This window comes from Staurois parvus, unplaced genomic scaffold (assembly GCF_062004578.1).
Source record: "Staurois parvus isolate SC_StPar_1 unplaced genomic scaffold, SC_StPar_1.0 ptg000839l, whole genome shotgun sequence".
Classification (NCBI taxonomy): Eukaryota; Metazoa; Chordata; class Amphibia; order Anura; family Ranidae; genus Staurois; species Staurois parvus.
The window spans coordinates 3,296,826-3,312,740 of NW_028318635.1; the positions used below are offsets into that span (position 1 = coordinate 3,296,826).

At 38.8% G+C, this 15,915-nt stretch overlaps 1 protein-coding gene across 3 annotated transcripts in view; it reads right to left on the bottom strand.

Annotated features, from left to right (window-relative positions):
- Window positions 1-15,915, bottom strand: part of GTF2IRD1 (GTF2I repeat domain containing 1) — a 161,698-nt gene that overhangs the window by 28,388 nt on the left and 117,395 nt on the right. For 2 of the 3 annotated variants that reach the window (XM_089655394.1, XM_089655392.1), the window contains exons 14-18: window positions 13,532-13,603; window positions 10,248-10,301; window positions 8,750-8,815; window positions 5,211-5,394; window positions 1,486-1,544 (exon numbers count right to left, since the gene is read on the bottom strand). In XM_089655394.1, the coding sequence (XP_089511520.1) occupies window positions 1,486-1,544; window positions 5,211-5,394; window positions 8,750-8,815; window positions 10,248-10,301; window positions 13,532-13,603 (435 nt within the window). The remainder of the gene's footprint in view (window positions 1-1,485; window positions 1,545-5,210; window positions 5,395-8,749; window positions 8,816-10,247; window positions 10,302-13,531; window positions 13,604-15,915) is intronic. The other variant, XM_089655393.1, reaches the window with a different exon arrangement.

Consider the following 15,915-nt stretch of genomic DNA (forward strand, 5'->3'; position numbering starts at 1 on the left):
TGAATTGCTATACTAAATAAGCCCAAATTTTGTTTTTTCGTCTGTCTTTGTTGTTTGTTTTTATCACCAGTGACTGGCCAAATTTCAATAAGTGTGTGGTCCAACCCACTCAACAGAAATCATTTGTTTGATCAACTTCTGTCAAAGGAATATGATGAAAAGCTTTTGTCGATCAGCAGCTGGAACCACTGATCAGTGTATTCTGAAAGTGGCGACTCCCACTGTCAGAATACAATGTCTTGGCGGGGAGATTCCTCCATCCACCTTGCTTGTGTGGTTGGAGGAATCTGTTAATTGTTCATTCAGCTCCCCTCTGGTTCTGCATAAAATAAAAGCATTTTTTTAAAACATTAATTAAAAGCAAATTTAAACATAAAACATTACATTTTGCTAACTGATGTGTTCATTTAGTATTCGTATTTTCACTAAACACATAACGAGTTCTTTGTAGTGTTTAGTTTAACCACTTCAGTCAAATGGCACTGGGATATCAGCAATTTATCCCACTGCCATTTTCAAATGTCAGAGGAGGTTGGTGGCTCCTGTGTGTATTGGCGCGGACAAGCACAAGAACCGCCAGCTGTCTGTGACAGCCGGCATCCAGCACTAAGCCCAGGAGCTGAAATGATCAGCCTCATGGCTTCTGATGCATTCACAGAGGACTACTGCACTAATTACACTATATTGTCTCCGCAGTTGCTGGTTCTTTAAGGTAGGCTCAGAAAAAGTGTTCAGTGTTCATTTTCAATGTACACAAAACCATATGTAATGGAAACATTTTTTAATGATTGTGCAGAGGTTTATTTATGTCTGTGAGACTCTTATTTGTGGCATAGCAATCAAAGCATATTTTATAACTAAAAGGAGGCTCAGATTTTGTTTAACCATGCCCCTCCCAACAGTTTGGCCATACTCATAATTCACTGCAGCATGCACAACATATAGCATTTCTTCTCTGCTTGGGGTTTACAAAGGTATTCCAGGTCTTTTAGAAACCTTGCAATGCTGCTGTGGAGCCCAGTGGGAGCTGTTCCTGTGCCTCCATTTTTCCTGCACCTCACTGACAGGAGTGACTGCAGCATCACTCCTGATAACTACTGGAGCTGAATAGCAGTCTGCTGTGGGTGAAATAAAGCAGGTAATGAGAGCACACTTCAGTCTCAGTGTAGCGCCGCTGAGGAATGAGAGCAAACTGGTCTTCCTATTGTCTCCCCTTGTCATGTGACAAATCAAATCACCCAAGGTGGGAAGAAGGAGAAGCTGCAAATGATGAAGGGGAATGACCTGCTGCACACTAATCCGGAAATCCTACAAATAAAATTGGTTTGATTCTCTACAACTTGTACCAGAAACAGAGCCTATGGTTTGAAATAAATTTAGTTTACAAAATGTAATGTTACCAATAGGAAGTAAAAATAGGCATTATGAATCTGTACCATAATTTTGGTAATGCCTGACTAATAAAAACTTTGTAAATTAGCTTACCCAAAGGACCAGAGCTATCCTGAATGCAGTCCTTAAGTCCTTCAGAAATCAGTTCTGGCCTGAGAAAAAAAAAATACTTATGCACAAACATACGCTTAATAAGAGAATGCTTCTGCTGAAGAAAAAAAGCAGCCTTAGTATCTCATTTATCAAAGACGTATCTAGAAAGTACTTCATACATTTAATATGCACAAAGGAAGGTGGGTTTTAAGACCTTTTTAACTTTCAGTGGATTTTAGATGTCTTGTCTAAATTACCAACTGTTTCATTTTCCCTAAGTAGTCAAGTGACAAACCTATCCAATTAAAAAGGTTTCAGCACCTGAGGGTAAGATGCCTCTATTTATAAATGTATTTATGTATGTATTTACAATCTAGACCAGGGGTGTCCGACCTGCGGCCAAAGACGTCTAAGAATGCAGCCCAACACAAAATCATAAACTTACTAAATATGGATTTTTTGGGGATTTTTTTTATAAAATGCATTTACACTTGGCAAACACATTCAGTTGAAGAATAAATTGACAGTGTTTCTTTACTGGACTTTTATCTTCCCAAATAAAAATATCCCACTCTTCGCAATCACACCTTATTCATGTCATCAGTTTTCAGCAGCACGTATATTTGTGTGCAACTATTTTTAAGGATGAAGCACACGAAAGGCAAAATTAGAACCAAAATATCTGATGACCACCTTTAGAATTCATTGAGACTTGCAGCTCCATCCATTGAACCAGATATTGATGTTAGCCTATCAAAAATGGTGTCAAATATCACACTAGTTTTACAGTATGTTGCCTTCTTTAACTTTTATAATAAAAAAAATCACAAAAAATTAAGTTTTATTACTCAGGTACATTATCTATATCAGTAGTCATTAATGTGGGCAGGTCAGTGGATAATAGTTAGCACTTCCGCCTGGCAGTACTGGCGTCATTGTTTCGAATCCCAACCACAGCAGCACCTGCCTGGAGTTTGCATGTTCTCACTGTGCCTGTGTGGGTTTCCTCCGGGTACTCCGGTTTCCTCTCACAATGCAAAGACATGCTAGTAGGTTAATTGGCTCCTGTCTAAATTGGCCCTAGTATGTGTATGTATGAATGTAGGCTAGGGACCTTAGATTGTATGCCCTTTGAGGGTTAGGGACTGATATGAATGTATAATATATATGTAAAGCACTGCGTAAATTGATGTCGGTATATCTAATAAAGTATCTCTAATAAATAATTAAGGTTATCTGCACAACTTTTCTGCGCATCATCTATATTTATTATTGGTGTATTTTATGTGTGGTCCAAGACAATTCCTTTTCTTCCAGTTTGGCCTAGGAAAGTCAAAAGGTTGGACACCCCTGAGCTAGACTATACTCCATTAATCATAGGTACTTTTTTCTTGGTTCAACAGTTATTTACTGTATGATAATAATGCCTATGAAACAATACAGGTCCTATTAGTTTAAAAACCTAGGACCATGCTAATTAAATATCTGAGATAATAAGTGAAAAATCCTTTTGAAAGAATGCTGCTTAAAAAAATTGTAAAAAGTAGATACATACACACTTGTCATTGTAACAAACTATAACATTTAAAAATATGACAGTTTTACGAAAATATTATTTTGCATTTATTTTTCAGTTGCGTTAAACAAAGATCAGTTTAATCATCAAAAAAAGCTCTACTGAAAAATAACGCGATACACATGTGTCCATACCCTGTTTACAACTAACCTTTGATTTTGTATTTTATATTACATTTAAAATGAAATATCATAACGGGGTTACTCAAAGTGCTTATAAATCTGAAACAATCATCTTGAATTTCAGCGGATTAAAGCAACCCTTTCTTTTTCCAATGTTTGCAGAAATACCTGCCAAAAAAGAACCATTAAAAACCTAATTGGGCATAATCAGTTATTAAATCTGCTTCACTCTGTCCTTGGAGACGCATTTGTTCCCTCTTTAGGTACTACCATCTAACACAATATACTGTAGAGAAGGTTGCAAGTTACAGTCCACAAGTCAGACACCTCTACCCTACCTGTAACAAACATGTGTTACTACTTTCTGCAGAAATCAGGTATACATCAATGAACTTGGGATTACTTGGTGATAAAAACAAAGATTTAGCTTTAGACAAAAGTGAATTTTCAAAGGAAAGTTTTGCTTAGGCAGCATATTTTGGGGAAAGGGTGAATGTGTTTGAAACAGCTGCTGGAGTAGATTATGAAGATACCACAGTGTTCACATGCTTGGGAAATAAATATGTTTATTTTAAAATCAGATTAGTAAAAGATCATGTCTTTGGGCACTTTTAATTCCTGTAGCGTGCAGTCTGAGTAAAAAAAAAAAAAAAAATCACTATTGATCTTCTGAGATGAGGCTGGTGCCAGTGGTGTCTGCACTGAGGACTGACATGGACACTAGAGCAATACAAAAGTGTTTATGCCATGTTTGCATTAACTACTTTACTGTCCGCCCTATAGCAGATCTACTGCTACAGGGCAGACATTCTGTGCAAAATCATGTATTATAACCATGATTTTGCACTTACGCCACTAGGGGGAGTGCGTACCTGCTGTCGGAGTGCAGCTTCTGCTGTCATTGGACACAGCAGAAATCAATCAGCGGGTGCTGGCCAATAGATGAGCGCTGACACCTGTTGATCGCTGAGTAGACTGACATAACACAGCTCTGCCTATGTAAACAAATCAGAGCTGTGTTATGTCAATAGTGATATGCTAGATTTTATTCAGGAAATAAAATCTAGCAGATTGCCTGGTAAAAACTGCACATAGTTAACACATAAACACTGACTAGGCACACATTAACCTTTTGATGTTTAACTCCTTCCCAGCTAGTGTTATTAATACAGTGACAGTGTGTATTTTTAGCACTGACACAGGAAATATAACTAGATTACAAGAGATTTTCCCAACATTCAACGTGTTCTGCACATTCAAAGGTACATGTGAGCAGAGAATACAGTAAGTTTGTTCTTGTTCTTTCAATTGTTTTCACTTGGATTTCATCAACTTTTAAGTATATATATTTATCCACTTTATGCCAGTGGCCCTTTCTTTATCTGCTGAAGACGTCCGTTGCACCAGACGCAACGCACGTAGGGTGAGGCCAGTGGCATATGATGTTGTACACCCACTGTTGATCCTTGGTGTGGTGTGCTTTGCCTGTGTTACTCTAACTTTTGTGAGTATATCTGCTTTTAATAAATCATGTAGTTTTAGCATACTACTCTATGGTCCTTTTCCCTACCCATTATTACTTTGAGGTGCTGGCTTTGGATAACTAGTAAAGGATCGTGAAGGCGGTGCAGTCAGTGGTGGCCCCCCAATTGGATAATGCATGCGCTGTTGAGCTCTTCATTTGTGAGGTGGTTTGGGATTCTTTAACGTGGACTTTCATAATTTTCCGTATTTGGACTTTTATATATTTCTCTTTGAAGTTTACTTCTTTGTTATGCATAAGTGAATTATGTTATGTAATGGTGCTATTTCACCATTTATGTGATGCACATTGTTCGTTACGGTTTAATATGAGTTAATTTTATTTTTTTAAACATTTATGTATTGATCATGACAGAGATATTGTTTTTGCTCACCTTTTAAATTAATTATTTTGTCATTCTTTTGCGTCTGGAATATAGTTTGCTGTATTACCTCATTTTGCACTAAGCGTGCAGTTTTTTTCTGTTTTTAAATTTTAGCATTACCTTTTTATAACAAAGTGGATGTCATTACTATATTCCAGTATCCTCCTGAGTTTCGTAATTCCAAAGCAGTTTGGACGTCGAAATGAAACCCCATCAGGAAGGCCCACAACAAAAAGGTCATCTGGATACATCAAGAACTTGGAATATGGCACTTTGACAGGATGAGAAGCCCCAATTGCTTTAGCTGTTATTGAGTAACATTACAAGAAGAAAAGATGATTGTACATCTTAATGAATATTTTAGCTTATTTATAAAGTAATACCATTAAAAACAGACATCAGTTCAAGCACAAAATAAATACAAGATTTAATTTAGGTTTGTATTTGTTAAAAATCCTTAAGTATATTTCAATATGGAGAGTAAATACAGTGGGGAAAATAATTATTTGAACCCCTGCAGATTTTGTAAGTTTGCCTACTGAAGGGTCTATAATTTTTATCATAGGTGTATTTTAACCATTAGCTGCCCGGCCAATGGCCGTTTGGCGGCTTCAGATGTGTCTCTTCACTCCGGGTGCAGAGCGGCGCAGCAGTGCGATCTGTCACCGGCCGTGCACCTCGGACACGGCCGATGACAGATCCGAGTACCGGCTCCCGTTGCTGGTACCATGTGACCTGCTGTGACCAATCACAGCAGGTCACATGACAGTTGTATACAATGGATGGCTTCATTCATGATGCCATCCATTGTATACTAGTGCCTAGCTGTGAATGGTCACAGCTATTCACATGCACATGTCATGTGTTTAGCTGTGACCAAATCACAGCTAAGCACAAAAAAAAAAAAAAAGCTGAATGAATCGATTTCATTCAGGTAAATGCTTGCTTATAGCAAAGTAATTCTTTGCTATAAGCAAATTGTGTAAAAAATAAAAAAATAAAAAATACTGATCACTTCCCCAAAGTAGTACAATGTTACTATGGTAACATTGTACTACTTTGGTCATAGTAAAATATGAAAAAAAATTAAAAAAATTTAATAAATTAAATATAAAAAAAAATTAAAAAAAAAAAATATATATTTTTTTCATACTGTCACCAGTCAGTGTCCCTGTTAACCACCATGCCAGTTATATGATGACGCTGTACTGCACTGGTGACAGTATGTAAAAAAAAAAATAGTGAAAATAATTTTTTTAATTTTCCGAAAAATTATGACAAAAAAATACAACTTCAAAAAACTCGCCATGCCTCTTATGAAGTACGTCAGACTGTCTACTCTGCAAAAAGGGGTCATTTGGGGGATATCTGTACTATTCTGACATTCTTGGACCTCAAGAAATTAGATTGGCTGTCAGTACTTCAGGATTGATCAATATTCAGATCTATACCATAGTTTGTGAACTCTATAACCTTCCTACAAACTAAAAAATACATCCTAATTTGGGTTATTTTCACCAAAGACATGTAGCAGAATACATCTCGGCCTAAATTTATGAAGAACAATTATTTATTTGTAAACTTTTATAACCGAAACAAAGAAAAATGTGTTTTTTTTTCAAAATTTTTGGACTTTTTTTGTTAATTTAGCAAAAAATAAAAACCCCAGCGGTGATTAAATACCACCAAAAGAAAGCTCTAGTTGTGTGAAGAAAATGATAAAATTTTAGTTTGGGTACAGTGTTGTATGACCGCGCAATTGTCATTCAAAGTGTGAGAGCGCTGAAACCTGAAAAATGGCCTGGGCAGGAAGGTGTAAAATTGCCCGGTATTGAAACGGTTAAATGATAGAGACAGAGACAGAATATCAACCAAACATCCAGAAAAAACGCATGATACAAATTTTATAAAATTAGTTGCAGTTCAGTGAGTAAAAGTTCTGGGCTGATCCCTCACTTTTCTCATGATCATCCTAACCCCATGAGGCAAAATCTTGCATGGAGCTCCAGACCGATGGCGATTGATGGTTATTTTGTATTTCTTCCATTTGCGAATAATCGCTCCAACAGTTGTCTCCTTCTCACCAAGCTTCTTTCTGATGATCTTGTAGCCATTTCAGCAGCCTACAATCTTGTCCCTGACATCCTTTGACAGCTCTTTGGTCATTTGCCCATGGTGGCAAGGTTTGAATAGAAGAAAGAAATTCTGTGGACAGGTGTCTTTTATACACATTGAGTTGTCGTTAGGAGCACCTTCTTGAATTGACAGGACTAATCTGTGTACCCCATGAGCACATAGCCAGTCTGTGGGAGCCAGAATTATAGTTTGTTGGTAGAGGATCATATACTTATTTTACTCACAGAACTGCAACTAATTTTGTAACATTTGTATCATGTGTTTTTTTCTGGATGTTTGGTTGATATTCTGTCTCTATCATTTAAAACACACCTATGATAAAAATTATAGACCCTTCATTTCTTTGTAAGTGGGAAAACTTACACAATCTGCAGGGGATCAAATAATTATTTCCTCCACTGTACGTACCTAACTATCTTTATATTATCTTTCTGTATACTACTGTATTCCCAGACTGTAAAATGAAGGCTAACACCTTGAAAAAATGATGCTCCGTTTCACTTCATATTGCTGTCAATCTAACACTGGGAGCTTGCTGACAGGAGAATTAAGTTGAACAAGCAGAGTAAAGACACCCTCGGTGAGATAATACTCCTTCATTGTCAAACCAGCAAGCTGTATTACTTGCTGTAGATATAAGTAAGGTCACAGGCTTATGATGCTGACTGGCAGGCACACAAATACTATATATTCAGATATATCAGTTCTGTAAAGGGTATGAAAGGAAATACTCTGGTCTGTATGTATCTTTGTAAAAACAGATTATTTTCAGATAAAATATATTTCTGTGATAAAGATTTGGAAGAAAAGTTAGAGAAACACAACAGTTAAAGGCATTACAAGAATTTACACTGCATATAAATATGCACAATGAACATGTTACTATAGCAGGGGTCTCCAAACTATGGCCCTCCAGCTGTTGAAGTACTACAAGTCCAATCATGCCTCTGCCTCTGGGAGTTTTGCCTGTGGCGGTCAGAGTCTTGCAAGGCCTCATGGGACTTGCCATTCCTCAACACCTGGAGGGCCATAGTTTGGAGACCCCTGGAATATAGCATTAGTATTTGTGAAAGTAATAATTACATACTGCTTGTACCAACTTATTAGTTCCAAACAATTAGCTATGGAAACCACTGTCACTGGCTTTTATTCCAAGGCACAATGCAAGAGTTTCTAAAAATATATTTACAGAATATTTAAAGGAGAAGTATGACCTGGTTCAGCCGACAATGGGCTAAACTCCGCTGTTGGCTGATGTCACAGAGCCTGTCCAGGCTCCTCAAGGATCCTTGATAATATTATCGGGTTCCACCCAGATGCCTGCCCAGAATCATCAGATTGATGCTGTAGCCACATAGGTGAGTATATATATATATATATAATCTGTGTATAAAATTTTTTTACAATTCGCATTTCTTCACTGTATGCAATGCATACATTGCATGCATTTCTTCCATAACTGTCTATATGCTCCCTAACTGAAGCTGATGTAGTATGTTAATTAATTATAGCTTTTTACTTACCATACTTTTTGTTGAACAAGTTCTCTACTCTTTTTCTTAACTGTCTGATTATGTCTCCAATCCCTTCTTGCAACAATAAAAAGGAAAAAAAATTACCAGAAAAAGAAAAGGTTTATCAGTTGTCCTTCTCAAAGATAACAGTGAAATTAATTTGCAGTACATCTGTTTAAAGTAGAAATCATATTACTATATTGTGATTCATTTATCCACATTTTTGTGAATTGATTGTATATACAAAACATGCCTGTAAATGTACACCCCTAACTTGACTGGAGAAAACTAATAAGCTAGTCTTACACAGACAGCTATGCTACTAAACTATTGCTCATAAAGGTTGGAAAATTAGTTATAAAAATATAAAATGTGTTTTATCACAATTGTTTTTTAACAATATTTTCAGATGTAATAAACAAAAGCCCAAGTGTACCCTCAGTTCTATATTAATGTAATACATAAAGAAAATGTTAATACATATTTTTTAAAGTGAAAAGGAAAAATCTAAACAGCAGCTGTATAATAGAATTACAGAATATTGAGGTGATACCTAATAAGCATTATTTTTTGATTAAAAAGAAAACATCTAACATTTAAACAGAATGCTATTTAAAGCGGTAATAAACCCAAAGCCAAATATATAATATATTGCAGCTTACCAATCTTTTGATGTGGTGGCTGCGTTAGTTTTCTTTTTTTTTTTTAGGTTTATTTCCCTCTGATTTCACCTGGTGATCTGGCCAGTATTAGGGTGCCTACACTGTGGATGAAGGAGCACAAAGACACATTTGGACAACAGCATTTTTGGTCTGGGGGGCAGGGTAGTGTTAGATGTACTAGCAGACTTAAATACACTACGAAATTAAAGCTGAACTCAAGCTAACACTTTTTATGTTACAGCAACAGTTATTTTTCCTTTTGGGACAAAGGTTTTACATAAATAAAAGCCGACCATTGTAAGCACCCCTGATCACCAGGTGAAAGAAAGCCCCATGCAGCCATCACATCTAAAGACTGGTAAACTGCAATATATGAAATGCTTGCTTTTGGGTTTAATACTGCTTTAAAGGGGATAGAGAATATTTTGTCTATATTTGTCTTCTTTTTTTAAACTCAGGACTAAAAATAAAGTCGTGTATTCAAATTCAATATCTGAGAAACAGCCAGCAGATGTACTGTAGCTCTAGACTCATTTTAATGTGTTTAATCTTAGCTTGTTGTTTACACAGCTTAACAACTAAAGCTCAAATTATACTGTTAAATAAATCAAAAGAGTGTGACGTCCCACTCCCACCCACTCCCTTTTCTGCTATGCTGGTGTACTTTTATTACTTTTATAGTTCTAGAAGAAATCTTAATTTTTATTTATTTTATTTTTTCATTTGAGGTCCAACTGGTCAAATATATTTCTACTCAGTGGTCATCTGTCCCATGTATACCTACAGTTAAGATCTCTTGCATGTTTTTATCGTGTTGTATCTAAGAGCAGTATTAACAGAATTACCATCCATGTGTTTCTCTGCATTCCTGGAGTTCATAGATGGCCCTTTGTCTGAAACTATAAACAAATGGAACTGCATTAGAAGAAATCAATACAAAGACTTTCAGTACGACTATAACAGAATAGTACTCATGTAAAGGATGAGACATATGAAAACTTTACCTAAAGCTATTGGTTGCAGGACTGCAAATTGTATTAATTGTTAGTTATTTGTGTCTGTAAAAGGTTTTCAGTCATCCATGTAATTGGCTAGTGGTAGTAAATCATATAAAACCTGCTGGTTAGGCTAGGTACACACAGGCCGAATATAGGGCGATTTTGGTCAATTTGTACAGTGGTCTTTCCAGCTTTTGTCGAAGAGGCATGCTGGAAAACCAGCATCTGATCAGCACTGGCAGCCATTGGCTGGAGTCCTCCTGTCAGAACATAAAGGAACAACAGGGGAGATCGCTGCACTAACATTGCTTGTGATAGTACAGCTGTCAGGGAACGAGAAGATCGCCGCGGCGCACAAATCTAAACATGCGTAGGATCCCGACAAGACATACAGGCAGGCGGGCACTAGGACCCAGGCATGCCTGTTACCAATGACAGTGTCGGGCAGGCACTAGGACCCAGGCGCGCCTGTCGGCGCCGGGTGGGCTATTTAAACTGGCCATTGCAATGTCCAAGTTGCCGTATGGTCTTGATCCTCTGCTTGTGTTCTGATCCTGTGAGTGTACCTTGTTGCCGAACCCAGCCTGATCCTGATTACTGCTGACCGTCTCCTGCCCTGACCCCTGGCTTGCCTTTGACCACTCTTCTGCCTGCTCCTGATCTTCTGACCTCCTGTTGCTGAACTTGGTCTGTGACCTGACTATCCTCTGCCTGCTGCTCTGTTCCGTTCTGCCTCCACAGTTACTGACCCAGCCTGTCTGACTCCGCTAGTTGCTTCACGGTGTGTCCGCATCCATCCATCCTGCACGGATCCATCCGTTTACCGCTCAGGATTTTCCCTGCCTCTTCACATCAGGCTCTTATCCAGCTACGTCCCGCTGGTGGTCCTCTACAGTTGGGTGTACCCGGGGGCCGCGACCTGGTCTCAGCCCTCTCCAAGTCCATCCCCACCATCAGGGGCTCTGGTGAACAAGCAGACTGGGGCTTAGACTCTGCGCCCTGGGGAATCCCGGACTGTGGATCCATAGAGCTACCATTAGTGAGTACGTGACAACAGCGATCACAGTTTTTTTCATTCAGCCTGCTGGGTTGAATGAAAAAACTTTACATGTGTACCAGGCTTTATTCTTGAAATAAGCAGTCACAGCAGTTATCATTTTCATTTATCTAAAGCCAAGGAGTTTCCAGATTTAAATCCTTAGCCTAAGGCATTGCATCCAATTTTAAGTAGCAAAATCACACTGCTAAAATCTCGAGAGATTGATTTCTTAATTGTTAACTGGAGTCACATGAATGAAAGTGTCCTCAAAAGACTGTCACTTACCCTTTACTTATAGTAGACTTTGAGGAGTTAGTCCTACTATGTTAGACTATATACTGGTCCACCGGTTATTCTGTCTTAACACTGTATGGATCACTTTATATGTTTAAATAAAACAAACAAGCATCTGCATATACATATACAGTTGCAAGAAAAAGTATGTGAACCCCTTGGGATTACGTGTAGTTTTGCATGAATTGGGCATAAAATGTGCTCTGAACATCATCTAAGTCACAACAATAGAAGAACACAGTCTGCTGAACATAATACTACACAAACATTAGATGTTGCCATAGTTTAATTGCACATAACATGTAAACATTCACAGTGCAGGGATTAAAAAGTATGTGAGGCTTTAGCTTAATGACTTCTCCCAGAGCTAATTGGAGCCAGGAGTGAGCCAACCTTGACTCCAATCAGTGTGATGATATTGGATGTGTTGCTGACAGCTGTCCTGCCCTTAAAAAACACACATCTGTTTTGGGTTTACTGGTTTCAAGAAGCACTGTCTGATGTGAACCATGCCTCGCAGAAAAGAGCTCTCAGAAGACCTACGATCAAGAATTGTTGCCTTGCATGAAGCTGGAAAGGGTTACAAAAGTATCTCCAAAAGCCTTGATGTTCATGTGTCCACGGTAAGACAGACTGTCTACAAATGGAGAAAGTTTAGCACTGTTGCTACTCTCCCTAGGCGTGGTCGTCCTGTAAAAATGACTGCAAGAGCACAGCGCAGAATGCTGCATGAGGTAAAGAAGAATCCCAGAGTGTCCGCTAAAGACCTACAGAAATCTCTGGCACATGCTAACATTTTTGTTGACACATCTACAATAAGGAAAACATTAAACAAGAATGGAGTACATGGGAGGAAACCACGGAGGAAGCCATTGCTGTCCAAAAAGAATATTGCAGCACGTTTGAAGTTTGCAAAAGAGCACCTGGATGTTCCACAGCACTACTGGCAAAATATACTGTGGACAGATGAAACCAAGATTGAGTTGTTTGGGAAGAACACACAACACTATGTGTGGAGAAAAAAAGGCACAGCACACCAACATCAAAACCTCACCCCAACTGTAAAACATGGCGGAGGGAGCATCATGGTTTGGGGCTGCTTTTCTGCCTCAGGGCCTGGACGGATTGTTGTCATTGATGGGAAAATGAATTCCAGAGTTTATCAAGACATTTTGCAGGAAAACATACGACCATCTGTCCGCCAACTGAAGCTCCGCAGAGGATGGGTGATACAACAGGACAATGACCCAAAGCATACAAGTAATTCAACAAAACAATGGCTGCAACAGCACAGAATATGCCTTCTGGAGTGGCCCAGTCAGAGTCCTGACCTCAACCGGATTGAAATGCTGTGGCATGACCTTAAGAGAGCGATTCACACCAGACATCCCAAGCATATTGATACACTGAAACAGTTTTGTGAAGAGGAGTGGTCCAAAATTACTCCAGATCGTTGTGCAGGTCTGATCTGCAACTACAGGAAATGTTTGGTTGAGGCTATTGCTGCCAAAGGAGGGTCAACCAGTTATTAAGTCCAAAGGTTCACATACTTTTTCCTCCCTGCACTGTGAATGTTTACATGTTATGTGCAATTAAACCATGGCAACATCTAATGTTTGTGTAGTATTATGTTCAGCAGACTGTGTTCTTCTATTGTCGTGACTTAGATGACATTCAGAGCACATTTTTAGAGCAAAACTCCATGTAATCCCAAGGGGTTCACATACTTTTTCTTGCAACTGTATTTCAGTCTTTTATGGTAATTTATCTATTGTATTGTGTTATGATTTTCATTTACCTGCTCCTGTGTCCAACACATAAGTGGTGTTATCTGGATTCACTGGACTCTTCAGACATTCAGCTAATTCATCTGAATTAAACAGATAGAAAAAAACATATGTATGTAATATAAAGTAGCCCTAGAGGGAAGAAATAACCAAAGTCTTTAAAATTAACATCGAACTAAAGGCGTAATTTTTTTTTTGATAGGGTAAGGGAAGGGATAGGTTTTTTTGCCCTCTGTGTCCCATTGGGGAGATTTCTCTTCACTTCCTGCCCCATAGCCAAAACGGAGTTGAGAAGAATCCTTCCAAAGTGAGGGAATCCGGAATCTGGTTGTCACGAAAACTAGTGTCCCCACTGGAAGATTTCCCTTCTATTACTGTTCTCGAGATAACCCAAAATTTGAGAGTTTCTTTTATTTTCTGGCTATAAAGGTAAACAGGGCAATAGAGAGGGTGAATCTCCCAAATGGGGGTACAAACAGAGGTAAAGGCCAACAGTTGTTCTAATCCCTCTCCACTCTATCCAAAACTAAAAGGAAAAAAAAAGTTGCCTTTAGTTATACTTTAAAGTATACATGGTGAAACAATACTTTCTCTGTATGCCACACATGATACTCAAGCTATTCCTCTTGCTAACTTTAGTAACCTCCTTATTGCTATGTCTTCAATGTCAAAGCTTTCTTGCAATCTCTAGATAGCAGCTGTGAAAACTCTTTATGTATGAATCAACTTGACTTCCTTTTGCACTCTTTATCCCTCCTTTATAAATGGTGTGTGTTATTTTATTATTTTTTATCCTATTGGCTGACCTCAGATATAGAAAATAAATCATTCAAATCAATTTTCAAAGGAGGGGGTGATGTCATTGTATCCAGGCAGACTAATCAGATGTTTAAAGGTAAAGTTGATTTTTACACAGTTTTACATGGACATGTGACATGAGAGAAGGTGCAATAAGGATCATACAAAGGCTGTATGCACAGGTAATGTTAGACGAAGATAGCTAAAGGAATAGCAAGAGTCACTTTAAAGGAAGAACTCCAGAGAAACCATTTTTTTTTAGCCACAAGTCAAATATGTTACCTGTAATAATGACCATAATATAATAATATAAGATAATATGCCTGGATTGCTGCTGTTTGCTCTATACAAATCTTGGATTTACCTATCCGTATTTCTGCTGCTGTGAATGAGAGTTATACCTTTCATACAGTGAAGGGATGCAATCATATACACGCCCCATCTCTCCCTCATCCATTCGCAAAAAGCCTTGTATTCTTTTCACAGAATGCAAAGCACTTTGTGACTAGTCTGTTTCCCCTCCTTTCCTCTCCCCTTTCAAACATTCAAAAATAATACAAAGTCTGATAGATGAAATTAGTAAATGCTTACTGTTTCTAAATAAACAATCCTGATGATTTAAAGTGCATCTAAACTCAAAATTGAAAATGTATTATACTGAAGCTTACTATTCCTTGGTGTGGTTGCTGCATTTGTTTTCTTTTTTTCACACTTTTGCTTTGTTTTCACCTAGTAATCCTGCTAATAACACACTTGTCCCTGGGTGGTTACGTCATTTCTACACTGTATCTATGGAGGCAACATTGGTTGTCACTCTAGGTTGCTCTCCTAATATTAACTACAAACATGTCTGTGTCTTTTCATCTCCAAGGGCAGGACAATTGATAGACAGTAGCATAACATGAGTTTACAGCGCCCGGGACAAGGCAGGTAATTTGCGCCCCCTAACCGATGTACTTTTAGCACTCCCACAGCCAGTCAGCATTGTGAGGTGAGGACAGTCAGTGAGCAGTGTGTGGTGAGGACAGTCACTGTGTGGTGAGGACAGCCAGTCAGTGAGCAGGGAAGACAGCCAGTCAGTGAGCAGTGCATGGTGAGGACAGCAAGCCAGTGAGCGGTGAAGACAGCCAGCCAGTGAGCGGTGAGAACTGTCAATCAGTGAGCAGTGTACAGTGAGAACTGTGTGTAGTGGGATGGCTGGGAGCAGTCCTTTGTGTGCATTGTAAGGGTTGAAGCAGCACAGATGATGCATGCAAATCCTGCAGTGATTAATGTAAACCTCTCCCCATCAGCCACTTGCCCTATGGGTGGAAGTAGAGGACTCCTGGGCTGCCATCTTTGCTGCACCTCCTTCTCAGTTTCAGCCAGAGCAGCCACCAGTAAGTGTGTAGTAGGGCGAGATAGGCCACACACTCACCACCACCTTAGCCTGCTGCACTGGGAGATGCTGCACAGCTGACAGAGAGTCCCCGTCGGCTGCAAACCTCAGAATGCTGTGCCGGCACTGAAGGGACACTGCTACCGGGGAACAAACAAAAAGGCAGACCTTTCCAGCTCCGTGATATAACTGGATGCAGAGATAGGGATAAACCCAAAC